At 46.9% G+C, this 15,608-nt stretch overlaps 1 protein-coding gene across 1 annotated transcript in view; it reads right to left on the bottom strand.

Annotated features, from left to right (window-relative positions):
• Positions 1-447: 447 nt before the first annotated feature.
• LOC119450062 (uncharacterized) overlaps positions 448-15,608 on the bottom strand; it is a 51,905-nt gene continuing 36,744 nt past the window's right edge. The window contains exons 2-8 of the mRNA XM_037713418.2: positions 13,855-14,159; positions 9,837-10,092; positions 7,579-7,675; positions 5,313-5,435; positions 5,039-5,219; positions 4,078-4,249; positions 448-2,577 (exon numbers count right to left, since the gene is read on the bottom strand). Coding sequence (XP_037569346.1) covers positions 2,453-2,577; positions 4,078-4,249; positions 5,039-5,219; positions 5,313-5,435; positions 7,579-7,675; positions 9,837-10,092; positions 13,855-14,159 — 1,259 coding nt within the window. The 3' untranslated portion in view covers positions 448-2,452. The remainder of the gene's footprint in view (positions 2,578-4,077; positions 4,250-5,038; positions 5,220-5,312; positions 5,436-7,578; positions 7,676-9,836; positions 10,093-13,854; positions 14,160-15,608) is intronic.

The raw sequence follows: 15,608 nt of genomic DNA, 5'->3' as shown, positions 1-15,608 counted from the left end.
TTATAGAGTTAATCTTTGATTATAGCGCAGTATTTTATGTCCGCTGGTGCCGAGAAATCGGCCACCGGAAAATTAAGTTTATATCACGTTTTCTTTCAGTATTAGAAGTTTTTGCTGAAACACCCTGTGTATATGCTTGTAAGCTGTGGGCAGCTGAAATTTCCTGAAAAGTTTTGTCGCGCGCCGCAATAGCAAATCAGACAGCAGCTGACAATGATATGTTGATTCTCTTATTTCTCTTTTGCGCGCTTTGGTGCACCATCTGAGCTCTACCAACAGTCACGTCACTGTGGAGGAGATGTAAATCGGCCAGACGTGACAGCAGAATTACGAGAACTAAAACTGCGGCTTTCCCCCTAGCTTTCGTTGATGGTAATCTTAATGCCTTCGGCGAACGCGCTGTCAGAGGTGGTATGCGAAGAAAATAACAAACGCACTCACTGAGTGCATGTGCCTACAAGATCAGATTTTCAAGGAGAAGCAAGTGCTTGACGCGCGCGCATATTTTATGCGCAATATAGCATGGCCAAAGGGAAGCGTATTTTTATTCGCCGCTAACCGGTGGCTGCACAACGCGTTTACAGCTGCTAGTAGAGTTTCGGGCACACTCTCAATGCCAGAAAATATTTCGAAGTTTTAACAGCGCCAAACACGGGCCACTGCATTAACGACCGGCTGCGGGAACATGCAAATTCTTTAAAAAAATTAATAAAAAACAGGGACATGCAGCAACCTCGCTTTGCACTGCAATGAATGCGAATGCCCTTCCAAGAGCTGAGCGATGAAACCATTGTAAGGAAGTATGGAATGGAAAGGACTCGCTAAATCTTCGAAGCATAAAAGATAGCGTGTGGACGCACACCGTTAATTAATACACTAATGTTAATTAATGCACGAGAAAGCTGGAATTTTTAGATGACTGTCCACGTGCGCGGCATGGCTGCCGAAATCGATGAAATTTCTCTGTCATTGACGTCACAATTCCGTCTCCCTTTCGTGCATTTATATTCCGTGCGCAGCACGAAATAGACATTTACCTAATTGTCCTGTAATCAGCGCTGTTAGAACCTCCAAATATACCAAATAGCCCGCGACAATGCCACAGACAAGGAAATACGAACCATTGCAATCAAATAAACGCGCGAAATTTCGTCACAGCAAAAACACTTGAGGGTAAAAAAAAAAAAAAATCACCTTTATTGTACACTTTTTGTTCAACTGCAAACATACTTAGCACTTGATTCACTTCGACTCTCATTCGGAGTCTGTGCGTTTTTTTTTTTTCACAGCGAAAAGTGCGTGCTGTCACGTGGGAGGAAACGTTCAGCAATGGCGAGACCAGCGCGCCTCGACGTCACACGTTTCGTCGCACGCAGTATACAAGGAGGAGGTAGCAACGCAGTGCAGCAACACGTGACGACACCATAACACTGGAGTTCGAAACAGTCGGGCGCCAAAATGGAGTCCCGTTTTTAAGAAACAACAGGTAATAAAGCTATATAAACGGCAACACGGCGTACAGCGCACACAGTTCGGCGTGCAAACAATGTATAGAAGAAGGCTGGCGGTGCATGTACAGGTGTGGTGCACACAAGCTTCCGAAAACACGGATGTCGCGAAAAGGCTGCACAAGAATGGGGCCACGAATAAAATGATGTGTACTGTGTACTTGCATGTGATCACCATATATAAGCAGTGGGCGCCCCTCGGCCACGACCAACGTTAAAGCTGCATGCATGTTCACGCATGCGCGCGAAACGAGTCGCGTTAGAATTGAAATGTCTCGTATTCGCAACGTGCACTTCTCTATATATACTGCACTGTGGTGTTCTTCACTGTTATGGCCACGACGCCGCAAAGCGCAGTGTGACATCTAAACATTTAACCTGGCCCGTGTACATTTCGAAAAACGTGTACCGCTTCACAGTCTGGATGGTCCCATAGAATCACATTTATTTAAAGGATTTAAAAACAAAACGAGATAAAAGTATTCGTTTTTTTTGCTTTTTCGCCTATTGCTTAATGCTACTGCCGAACTTTTTTTTCCCCCGCAGATTAAATTACTCAAAATTCGGTTGCCGCATGTGAACATGCCAGCACGAAAATATTCGAGAGCAGAACTTCTGGAATAATGTTTTCGTCAACGCTTATCTTTTGCTCGCCGGCATGAAGTCTTACCTTAAATCGAACCAGGAACGACTGCCAGTAGACGCTGTATAAGCACTACATCGGCTGATCGGAATCTCGTGGGCTCTGCTATCTGACAAGTCGCAAAGACACGATAATAATTTTAAAAAATATATTAAAACGAGCGACACGTGGCAGAGGAGTCAACAAGCGGCAATCATCACAAAACTCGTGGATCACCAACGGTGCACCGGGCAACGTGAACTGAGTGTCTTCCGACGATCGAAGTCGCAAGATCGTTTCTCTTTAAACATTGACGAACGTGTCATAGCTTGGTGGTGCTCTTAAGCAAATCGAGAATCTCTTGGTTGATGACGTCGGCGCAGCGGGTGAACAGGTAATGCGTGCCCTTCTCGAAGCGCAGAGTCTTCACAGGGCCATTGCCGTTTCCTGCATCAAGAGAAGCAATAATTTTGACCAGGATGACACAAACAAACAAACAAACAAACAAACAAACAAACAAACAAACAAACAAACAAACAAACAAACAAACAAACAAACAAACAAACAAACAAACAAACAAACAAACAAACAAACAAACGAAGGTTGTTTCAGGCACGCGGTATTGAGTACGCCATTTTCGTGCCTTCCGTTTCCGTATACAGGGCAATCAAAATCCTGTTCGCTAAATTGCTCATGATGAAACTCACAACTTTTTTTTTTCTGCGTATATTTAATAAACGAGGCTATGTCCGAAAGCAACTTTGCTGGCGAAGGCGTTGATAAATGTTGATGAATATTTTTTTAGCTTCATCGCTACATTCAGGTGGACGCTATCTTCCCATATTACGAACGTTCCTCCCTATTGCATATTTGCACAAAACGTATTTTTGTTAAGCGGTGACTGATTGGGTTTAACGTGTCCCAATGCAACGCAGGGGTATACCGAGAGGTGCCGTACTGAAGGGCTTCAGACTATAATGGGTTTCTTTAATGTGTGCCCGCGAAGCGCCGCACATGAGCGCTCTCGCATTCCACCTCTCCCGGAATGCGGCTTCCGTAGCAGGAAATCCAACCCCCAGATCTCGTGCTCAACAGCAGAACGCCATAGATGCTGGGCCATCTATGGCTCGCATCTATGGCGCAGCTGACTCTGGACAAGCAGGAGACACACAGCACGACTTGGCGCCCGATCCGCGCGTCTGGAGCAGGAAAGCTGCAGTAAAATATATGCACCAAACAGCATCGTCATATCCGGCATACCACTAATCCGATCCAGCGTAATATTTCCGACGATCGTATCCAACGGGTTTCCAGCAGATTCCATCAGGTTCCAACAGCCGGAGCAGCCAAACTTCGACGCACTGAGCATCATGTCGAATGCATCGTGTCGAACGCATCGTGACGTGTCTTTTGCTTTAAGTACGACCTCAATAAACATGCATGTAAACAGCTCCCCGTCAACTTTCCGATGTCGCGGCATCGATCGCCCCATCACTGAATTCTCTTTTAAAACATGTTGAAGACAAGAACTTACGAGTCCGGCGATTTCAAAAGAGCGTGAGAACGTGCAAATCGCGACACCACTTTCTGGCTGTCCGTACACTGAACACGACACTATATAGCTTCGTTTACAAGAACCCAACGCGAGCAAATCGAAGTCGAGCCTATACCCAGCCCGACCCGGCCCGGCCGGCCGCGTTTACACGCATTTTGCCCAGCGGGTTGGAGGCGTCAACCCAACCTTTACGGGCGGGTTGACCGAACTCGCTTCGAGATCGCAACGTCAAGTGAGCCCGACGACATAAGAATCTTGGAATAGGCTAGAGTTATCACGAACGACTGCTTCTAGCGCAAACAAGACGAGTACGCATCAAGTCCTATATATATATATATATATATATATATATATAGGACTTGATATACTGCGCATAACTGTAGAGGACGTACCGCGCTTTTTGAGCTGTCTGTCGTGGTCGTAGTACCATGTGCTCTCAGGGGACCCGCCAAGGATGTCAACCGTCTCGAGGCTGACGGGAAGGTCGATCAGCTTGTCGTTGTCGCTGATGGCCACCAGGACGGGAAGCTTGCGCGCCGCTACCTCCTCGGCGTCTTTCTTGAACTGTGGCCCGCGAAGGGATGCGGGGGAATGGAGAGGGAACACCGAAAGCTTCATCACGGCCCGGTTTCACAACAACTGTGCCCCTACTGTAACAGTAGGACACTGTATTGCTCTCGTGTTACTCCTTGTTTGCTTCGTAACGCGGTGCTCTACAGGTGAGTAAGTGGCACTCTGTACGGCATACACCAGATCCACGCAGTTCAGGGATAGATATTGTATCACTTTAAATTTAGCTGTCACGCACAGGGTTTCTTGGATTATGTGTGCGCCTACATTTAACCGATGATGTATTTGGCGACATGACCAAAGAAAAAAAAAGAACATGACTGCAATAATTTCCTCCGTTTCTTAGACAAGCTAAGCAAGAAACCTGTCGTGAGATAATCCAACATGGAAGAAATTTACGACAAAATACTAGTGTTAGTATTTTGGCCTAAATTTCTCCATGTTAGATTATCACCGCGTTAGGAAGCAAATACGGAGTAATAGCAGAGTAGTTACACTAGGTTCTAGATTTTGCGCTGAAAACTGCGACATATGCGTCCAGGTGACTAGCGTTGCTCAAAAGCGTAGTCTTTCAAACCAAGCAGTAAAGCAACAATATGGTTTTCTTCGCATCTCAAGCGCTCGATCTAGGCAAAAGGGTGGTGGACCGTACGCCTTAGCCACTGGGCCGCAGCTGAATGTGCGAGTCTGATACGGCAAAAAGTGCATGCCTGCTGTCGTGACATGAGAACAGCTGGTACACGCACACACCAGCAGTGTTGCGTTTCTGTCGTTGGTGTATACCTGCGCCTTGTCGGCGTACAACATGGCCTTCATGGCAAGCAGCACGTTGTCGATGTCCCGGCGCAGCGGATGGCGCGTGGCCACCAGGAAGGCGAGGGCCACGGCGTTCACCATGCGCTGGGTCAATGGCTGCTGGTACAGGCGGCCCAGCAGCGAGGTGAACCAGTCCGGCCGCATCACACTGCAGGACAGCGAAACACGCAATAGTCGGGAGAGGCACTCGGCGAAATGTTCAACTGCAAACTTAAGTTTATTTAGGTCGAGTCGTGCTCACTTGATCTGGCTGTAGCCTGCCGGTGCGAGCAGTGCCAGGCTCTTGACCTTGAGGCCGTCCTCCCGGCAGATGAGGCGCATAGCGGGGTAGGCGCCGCTGCTGTGAGCGACCAACATGTCGCACCTGTCGACACACGAGGTGGGTGGGACTCAGCACACGCTGGTTGCACGGCAACAACGAGTAAGTACAAGGAGCCAATTGGCTTATGTATACGCACCCACCAGGCCTCTACAGCAGGAAACACGTATATTGCGTTGGACGCTAAGTGCGACTGTCCTTGCTGGTGCACCGATATTTACAAAATGCTACAACGCCACTACTTGAAAGACGTCGCCAAGCCAAGTTCTACAATGCATACCTTAGAAGTAATCAGGCGCTACGTAATAATAGGTGCTACGCTAATGAGGGCATTGCTGGCTGGTCGGATCGTCTTGCTCAGCGCAATGAGAATCTTACTCGAACTAAGTGACAGACTTACTAGCGGCGGCAGCGCCGCGATCAAGTAAATGACGAAGGACGTAGATGGCCAAAGTATAACGGATGGCTGGTTTCTGTCCTGAGTGTTGTCTAGGACTGTGTGACCAAGGGAATAGGTTAAAAGAAACGAAGGCAACCCTTCGATAAGCCACAGATGCCAGTTGGCGGAGCAAATTATATATCCCTGCAGGACAGGGAGGCACGGCAAAGCGAACGAGACGAAACACTTTACAGTTAAAATGTGCCGCATTGGATCACTGCCAAACACATGGCAGTGTCTTGAACTGCATCTTGCGGTATGTGACAACACAATTATTCTATACGTTTTCTTTGATGCAGTTATCAACCAAAATCGTAGGCAAGAAACTCGCGACACCATATCTGCAGACAAAGGGTCACGGTGGTTCTCAACAGCAGCGTTCTGCCACTAGCCACGATAATGCGAAATCTCTGGTTCTGTCAATACCCCTCAATAAAAAAGGGTATACACACTCAATGTTTATAAACAAGGCACTAGGAACCTTAATACTGAATGTAGCGGCAAAGCGTGCCTGCCGCCTCCTTCTCAGTGCTTTCAAGCAGGCGCTCATAACATTTCGGCGGGTATTATGACTATAGGCCCAGGAAGCTCTCGTTACGAATGTCTACAAACCTATATGAAAGTTACCATGTATGATCTAACTCTACGTCTGTCTACTCCCAAAGATAAACGATAGGCATCGTTTACTTCTAAGTGACGCTCACTTTAACAGGTTACAAACGAATGAAGCAGGAAAAGCATATAGGAAAGTTAATGTTATCTTTAATTGATACGAGGAAACAATAGCGAAAAGTGGAATGAAAGAGGACGAAGAGACACCTTCGTCGCAGATAGGAGCCGACCCCAAGATCTCCCGCATTACGTGTGCAGTGCTAGGCTACCGCGGTCGCCGTCCGTACGAGGGCTCACTGGCCAATCGCCTGCTTTTAAGTTCACGTATACTACGTGACGCCTGCGGTTGAAAGAATGTTCCACTTCCAGGGCCGATCTTCCACCCATACGCAATTACCCAATAAATCTGACGGGCGTTGCGATAAAGAGCAGCGCACGCGTAATGCTGAAAATATGGTCTAGGCTCTCATCTGCGGAAACTTGTCTTTTGGTCCACTTTCATTTTCCTTATTTCTACGCTCTATTTAAAAACAACGGTTAATTTCCCCTGTGTTTTGCCTGGCGCCATTCTCTGTTTGCTTCATATCGTTGTAAGTAACAAGAAATTGAGAACCTCGGTTCCCTACTCAGCGCACTTCAATACCACCACAGAAACGTGGGAGGCGAAGCCTTCCTCTCACGATCTGGACGACCAACGCAGTCTTGGAGGCAGCCCAAGCCAGAGGGTTCCTGGAATAAGGAATCCTCCCACCTAGGGTGAACCGGGTCCTGACTCGGATTACCGTTTCGGAAAATAAAAGTTTCTCTCTCTCTCTCTCTCTCTCGGTTCCTTTAATCGCTCTCGCTCATTGTTCTAACAGGAAGCTTCGGAGCTCCCGCTGACGTGCGCTCCGTTGACGAGCGTCATATCTAATTGCTCGTGCAATCGTCTTAGAACTGTTAAAGTCGACACGAATACGTTTCAGTAAAGTTTGTCGCCGCTAATCAATTTGTCCTTACTTCTTTTGCCGAAGAAATGCTGAGAGCGAGTTCTACTAGTGTAACCCCGAATTAATGCTCGCCTCGAGCGTGTTGCCTAATTGTGCGCTTCGATGACACGGTACATATTAGGGAGGGAAGAGGAGCCAGTCAACTCACTCAGTGACGCCGACGGCCCTGAGGAAATCTAGGGCGAGGTCGGTCTTCTCGGCGCTCGAGTGCCACCAGCACCCAGACTGGCGGCTGAAGGCCAGGTCTGCGAAAAATGGTCGAGGGAGTTGAAGGACGTGTATGCTCTGTACTTGCATACACACATGCACGCGATACATGTGAGTGATGCCACAGAATAAAAGAAACACGAAGAAAAGTGTTTCGGCGTTCGTTTATCACTTTGTTTTCGTTTTTAACCTCGGGCAGTACGTAATACCAGTTGTTTCGCCCGGTTCCCAGAGGGCGTCACCATTCGGGTCTCTATAGGGTGCCTCGATGCCAGCGCCTCGATGCCAACGGCGGCGCTGGGCATCGAGGCACCCTAGGTCTCTATAGTGTTACTGTATATGCTGCCAAAAGTTAGCCTTTGGTAGCACATGCAGTAACTCTAGGCCTCTCCGTGACTTCATCACCCCACCTAGTTTGCTGGCGTCCTCGATAGTGCTTCCCTTCTCTTGGCATCCATTCTGTAACTCTAATGGTCCACCGGTTATCCATCCTACGCATTACATGGCCTGCCCAGCTCCATTTTTTTCTCCTAATGTCAACTATAATAGCAGCTATCCCCGTTTGTTCTCTGATCCACACCACTCTCTTCCTGTCTCTTAACGTTAGGCCTAACATTTTTCCTTCCATCGTTCTTTGTGCGGTCCTTAACTTGTACTCGAGTACAACCTACAAGTTTCTGCCCCATATGTTAGCACCGATAGAATGCAATGATTGTACACTTTTCTTTTCAACGACAGATTATATATGCAACTAAATAAAGCAGTCTATAGGCGTGTTAAGTAAACATCGAACGCTCCTACGAGTAAAATTCAAGTTGCAAATATATTACTCGTTAATGCACTCATACTTCAATTACGCATTACTGGTTTGGGCCACAACGAATTTGACCAACAAAACAAAAATCTTCACTTTGCAGATAAGAGCAGTTCAAGCCATAGAGGATCTTCCTCTTAATGCTACCACAGCACACTCTTTCGTTAAGACAAGTGTACAATAAAGAATTTAGCCATATATATCAGACACCACATTCGGCAGAAAAAAAAAATGTGAGAATATCTACCCCGAAGTGCCACGGGATACGGCCTTCGCGCTGTCAATTTCCACATTTCGAAATACCGAACAAATTACTGCTTTCAAAAGCGAAACCATGTAATTCGGCGTATTCTGAATTCCTACCCTGAAGTTCGTTCGCAACAGAAATTCTCAGAGAAAAAGTTGATAAAGGGCCGGGTACATTCTATGTTACTAACAAAGTTGATGTTACATAGTTCTGATGTTAGCACTACTGCTGTTTTACTGTTTTCTTGATTCAGTGCGTTTTTGCCGCTGTGATTTTCACGTATATCTGCTTCGTTTGCAAAATAAAAATACACAAATAAAAAAAAAGAGTCTACAGGGCGACGTTTCGCGTCTTCTTTCCAGTGAAAAAAAATTAATTAAATTATGGTGTTTTACGTGCCAAAACCACGATCTGATTATGAGCCACGCCGTAGTACGTGGGGGACTCCGGAAATTTGGACCACCTGGGGTTCTTAAACGTGCACCTAAATCTAAGTATACACGAGTGGAGAAATATCCACTGGAAGCATGAACTTGTACCGCAGTTGTTTAACACTAAGCCCCTAGAAATGAGGCGAAGATATCGTGATTACATATTTTCGTAACAATTAGTTCACTATCATGTCTCCTGTCCGCGGCTGCTATCGGCTGCAGCGTTCTCTGTGCCCCGCTCAAACTTGCTTAATACCAATGTCTTCTACGTGAAATCACCTGCCACCTCTAGTATAACGCGGTCAATGGCGGTTTCAAAATGGTTCTTACATAGGACGACCCTTGTGGGGATTGCGTTAACTTGTACATGACGTCATCGAGTACCACCCGCTATATCGACGTGTCGCCAGTAAATATCCATACATATGGCTTCCGAGATCAAGCACCACGCTCGCCACCCGATCTCGCAGGCCATGGTCTATAGTAAATGTCCCTACCACTCCCGTCAGAGACACGACCGAAAGCACTAGTGGAGCGCACGCAGAAAGACCCAATCTGATGTGGAAGCCTAGGTCCGGGCCTACGGACCACTCACTTTCGTACCGACATAGAACTAACCCACAGAGCTGCAGCCATACCGCAGAACTATAACGCGCAAAACGTGCCGCATTTTTTCGGGATCGCGAAGCGACGCGCAGACCACGCACCTGGCCAGGCCGGCGACACGACGTCGACGCCCTGCCGGTCCAGGAAGGGGATCAGGTGCACGAAGTCCCTGTAGCTCCCAGGCGCGCCGGCCAGGATGACGACGACGGGCCTACGGCTGGGCCTGCCTTCGGTCTGGGCCGCCGGCGTCGGACCGGCGCGCTCCGAGCGGTCCATGCCCGTGTGCACGAAGGAGACCGGGACGGGAAGGCCGTTGGTGGGCGCGCTGGAGTAGCCGCGACGAGTGCCCCGCCACGACTGCAAGGAGAACGGCGAGGAGAAGGTGCATCCGATGATGATGATGCCTCAATCAATGGCACAACCCACTGTGGGGGATAGGCCACGAACCGGGTGGTATTATGATCGAAATTTAAAATAAATTAGTTTAGAAATAAACAAGTAATAAACATTAAAGGAAAATAAATGAATAATTGAAGATGAGAAACGAACCGATAATAAAAGAACTAAGTAGTCTATACTAAGTTAATCAGCCTTGCCTAGATAGGAATAGTAATGCGAACTTAATAATAAAATAAACACAGTAAAGGCTAGAGGTAAATTTTGAATAATAATATTACGAGGGCCGCCTCGTGCGGAAGTAGATGATCATGAAGCCTGAATGGCACAAACCTACTGTGGGGGATAGGTCACGAACTGGGGGGTAATATGATTGAAAATGCCATAAATAGGTAAATTGTTTGATGTCTCTAATTTTATAGTTTATAGAAGGAGAAATAGGTGTGCTGCAGCAGCGGACGATGGTGATGCTCAATTATGGCACGTATACCCGCAAAGAGGGATATAGGCCAAGGATGGGTTGGTTATTTCTAAAGTGAAATGACACAACCCACTACGGGGAATAGTTCAACAACCGGGCGGTATAGTAGGGAACAAAAAATTAAAAAAAGAAAATATCTGAGGGAAGCAAAATGTGCGATACTCTTCCACGAAGCTAAACCGATAAAAGCCCGCAATGTAGATGAATCTGAATGTGTTACAAGGGGGCAATTGTGGATACATACACTAGGGCATAGAGTTACTCTCAGTACTATAGGAGGACTGGACAAAGAATCAGGTGGGTGGTATGAACGAGATAAAAAGTACGTGTCAGTATATACCATCTACATCTACTACAACGAAAAGCAAACGATATCGAGGTATGGACGAAAAATAAGACCGCGACTTATCCGCGCAAAGTATGACCAAGAGCACATAAACGGGTAAGCCGGATACGGTGGTCAAACGTACGAGAATATAAAACGAAAATAATAATAAAAAAAGAGAATCTCGAAGAAACTTAGCCTCGTGAGAGAGACTGCGTCTACAGATGTTTGGAAAAATTCACCGCGCCCTGAGAATGGTCCATAGCGTTAGCCAGTGCGGAGTCCGACAACGCTTGTATACGACTATACACGCCTACGAAACCGAGGTATAAACGAAGAAACGTCTGGGTACGCGGAGCCTGAGCAGTGAACTATTTGCTCCCGTGTACCTGTAAGCGAGTGAGCAGCCATTACCAGTATACGGGCGGTTGCGGTTGATGTCATGGGACGAAACCACGCGCAAGAGAAGAAATATTCAAACAAAAAGGCCATCGGGACGTTGGCGGCAACCGGTCGGAGGCCATATAGCAGAGCGCCGCCATTGTCACAGAACGTCGTGACAATGGCGTTCGTGGCAGGCTCTGTGTACACAGCTTTACGACGGCGATGAAAGCACATCGAGGTCGAGGTGGCAGTGGGTGTAGCGGAAGCAGTACAGAGGACAGCACATGTTCTTACCGCTATAGCTTTTGTTCCAACTGCGCTTTCGCATGCAACCTCTTCATGTACACATGCGACAAAAGTCGCGGTTTCACCCAACGTGGTTAGTACGACACAAGTCTTTCTTTCTTTCTTTCTTTCTTTCTTTCTTTCTTTCTTTCTTTCTTTCTTTCTTTCTTTCTTTCTTTCTTTCTTTCTTTCTTTCTTTCTTTCTTTCTTTCTTTCTATCTTTCTTTCTTTCCTTCTTTCCCCAGGTTTCTCCCTGATTATTTATTAAAGTTTACCGACAGACTATAACACTGTCGGTTTGGGTGTAAGTTACTACATGCCAGCGCATACTTTTCAGCAACTACAGCCAGTAAGCTGTAAGTCTGTTGGAATGCACTTTCACATTTGATTGAATCCGCTGTTTCGTGATATTACAACCACCCGCGGCAAGGCTCCACACTCACAAAAACCAGCAAGAAAGACACAATTATTTGCGGTTTGCGTAGGATTCAGCTGAAAACTTCGCTACCCTTTGACATACGGTTACCTTAGCCATAACTACTGAGGTACCAGTTTCTTTGAGTGAAAGCAACTGGGGTAAAAATTGCCTCTTTTTTGCTTTAGTTTCTCAAAACAGGCAAGTTTGTTGGAAATTCCAGGTTAACGTAAAAACCCTGCTAATGAAACGCAAGCTTATGTCGCGACTTTCACTGAGGACGCTTTCTTCACAACATGGTTTTTAGGTGCTTTTTTTTTCTGCAGTAGACTGATTTTTACCGCATAAGTCCTTAGTTAATTATGTTCCCAGTAACGGGTGTATATATATATTTATTTACTTGTGCGAAGATCCGCTTTCGTCCAACGCTTGGCTTGAATGTGCAAAGCAACAAGAACGATAGCTCGGGCATAATTACACGCAAGGAGTATAATTCACGCAGTATTAGTTTCAACATCTCGTAGCGGCGTGCGTCACTCGTCTGCTCAGGAAAACTGCGAGCCACCTTTAGTTTGTGTTTTTTTTTTTCATCTTTCCTATCCAGCGTTTCTTTTCGTAGCTTCAGCTTCGCCTAGCTTCATTTACCTGGTGGATCCTAGCGAAGCGGACAAGTTGGTACGGATCCCCTATCGGCAAATAGTAAACAAAAAACAAGCCGTGCACTGACGGTATGCATACAAATGAAGTTTTATTAAGTAGCATCCACGACAATATTCCGCGTATTCAAAACAACAACGTCAGCGATACCCTGGATATAGTCAACATGTGGAGACAAAATAAATGTCTATACATCAAGTGAGTTCAGCCCTTCGTTGTACCTGCTTCTTGCCTCCTCTGAGTTCCGTCGCCGCGAATTAAACAAAAAATATTTGGAAATAGTTTGCTTCTTTGATGGCGTCTCGCGTTCCGTGTTTTCTGCGCGCAATTCATTAATGGCCCATTATTTGTTAATTTAATGATTCGTTTACCTTGATGCTATCTTATGGCTGGATATCCCGACGCCCCACTTGCAGGACACCATCATGAGCTCCTGGATATTTTCAGTTGAGTGTGTGTAAAGTTGGCGCACACAATGCCTGGCTCAAATGCGTTGAGCAGTTGCTCCCAATTTGGTCATTTCTTTACACAAAATTACGCTCTGTACATTTACTTTAGTACGCATTACTGCTGGTAATGACGTTAAGTACCTCTACTTTATCATGCTTGCACTCTTGTATGCACTAGTGCCCTGCCACCAAGGCCATTCAGCTTTAGGCAGACACTGAAATAAATAATAATTGAATTCTGCGGTATTACGCGCCAAAACGACTATATAATTATGAGGCATGTCTATAGTGGGAGATTCCGGAATAATTTAGACTACCTGACATTCTTTACCAAGCACCCAATGCACGCTACACCGGCGTCTTTGTATACATTTCGCCTCCATCCAAATACGGCCGCCGCGGCCGAGATTTGATGACGCACCCTCGTGATTATAGCAGCGCAACGCCGCAGTCACTACTCCACCACGGCGGGTAGACAGCGAGGATGATAGCGTTCGCTGAATTTAGCCAAGCTACGGAACTTAAAGGCTGTGGCCATTCAAGTTCCACTCAACCTCAGCACAGTTGACTTCTGGGTTTAGGCGGTAAGTAATCGCAAGGGGTGACACCGCAAAACGACACCGATCAGAGAGAACAGACCCATATAGAACCAGTCGGCGTATCTCGTACTGTGCAACTTGCAATACACACTGCCGCTCGCTTATCCGAGCCTGATATAGCCGCGCACCTTGTACAGGTCGGCGCAGGTGGTGACGGTGATGTTGCGCTCGCGGTAGGGCCACTGGTCCTGCAGCGTCGCCGTTCCAACGGCCCCGGCCGCGTCGTCGTCGTCCCGAAGCGAGCTCGTGGTGTGCGCCCAGCGGCAGAGGACGGTCGGCCGGCAGCCACCTCGCCACCGTGTCACCGCGGCGGCCGCTGACGGTTGCTGCGCTGGTTGCAGCTGCCACGGCCAACGGCTGCGCGAGGTGCGGCACGACAGGGTGGCGGCCACCGACGGACGACGAGGCTGAGAAGCCATGCAGCGGCGGCATTCTGGACAGGAGTAGCCGACAGAGAGAATGTGTAATCAGCAATCGATGAGTTTCACAATGCTATATATACAAACCGAACAGAACGTCTCAAAGCTACATACGTTACATACTACATACGTTATACTACGTTGACTACATACGTTATAAGAGATACCATAAAGGAGGTTTCCGGATTAATAGATACTCAACAATCCCAAACATTTCCTTATATTCAACGTATTCATTGTTGTGTGCGTGTGTGTGTGCACACATAGTGCAATGTATTTTTACAAAGCATGCGACAAAGGAGAGAAGAAAAAAAGAAACGAGAAAACAAAAACAAAAAACAAATTTAGAGCCCTTCCCCTACTGTGAAGATGGAAGCCAGCGAAGCTGTGAGTATGGTGGGTCTGCTGTAGTGAATATTGCTATAGTGAATTTATACATTATCATTACTGGCTATATTGAGCGTCTTCGGCATGTTCGTCAATAGAGCAAGGACACCGGCGTCTTGTTTTCGCCCGGTGCGATGGCCAAGTAGTGCGTTTGATGCGCCGAGTCCACCCCATCGTCATAGACTAGCGTATGAGCCACAGCGTTCATAGCTGCGGGAGCCATATCGTGTAACTTTACGGCACACTGCATGACAAAGTCAGGATCATGTGAGGTCTCTCCCGCTGCTGCTCTCGGCGGCTCATACCGGGTATGAGCCAGACGTGATTTCTTTCTTTCTTTCTTTCTTTCTTTCTTCTTTCTTTCTTTCTTTCTTTCTTTCTTTCTTTCTTTCTTTCTTCTTTCTTTCTTTCTTTCTTTCTTTCTTTCTTTCTTTCTTCTTTCTTTCTTTCTTTCTTTCTTTCTTTCTTTCTTTCTTCTTCTTTCTTTCTTTCTCTTTCTTTCTTTGTTTCTTTCCGTCCTTCCTTCCTTCCTTCTTTTCTTCCTTCCTACCCGCATATCCAATGCGGGTATGCACAACACGTGATTTTATTATCGTTAATAGTGACGTAACTGACGAGCATGTGATGTTATTGATGTCATGACCTACCAGTCATGTTTGTCATCCGTTTTGCCACCTGTGCTAAGACACAACTGGCGGGAAACCGCCACGCACATGGAGCCAAACCACCACGCACATGGAGCCGAAATGTTGCTGATAGTTTTTTTTTCTACGGTACGCGCCTTATATATCTAACACTCCTCCGTGTACCCGCGCTCTTGCTCGGGGCAGTGCCGCCGCCTACGAGCAGAGAAAAGTTGTCGCAGTTTCACCTGAAAGGTGCAGAATCAATTGCGATAGCAAATTTGTAGAGAGCTATACGGAGTAATGATATTAGCTTTATCAGCTGTATAAACTTGGACATGCAGCAGCACCGGCAACGCGCAGAACTGTTGTCGACGCCGTCGGCGTTTTGCCCGCGTTCGCTCAAATGCGTACGGCGTTGGTGACTGTTGCCGGAGCCTCTGATATAAATAG

The sequence above is a fragment of the Dermacentor silvarum genome, chromosome 4, assembly GCF_013339745.2.
Source record: "Dermacentor silvarum isolate Dsil-2018 chromosome 4, BIME_Dsil_1.4, whole genome shotgun sequence".
Classification (NCBI taxonomy): domain Eukaryota; kingdom Metazoa; phylum Arthropoda; class Arachnida; order Ixodida; family Ixodidae; genus Dermacentor; species Dermacentor silvarum.
This window is presented reverse-complemented; position numbering and strand designations above follow the sequence as displayed.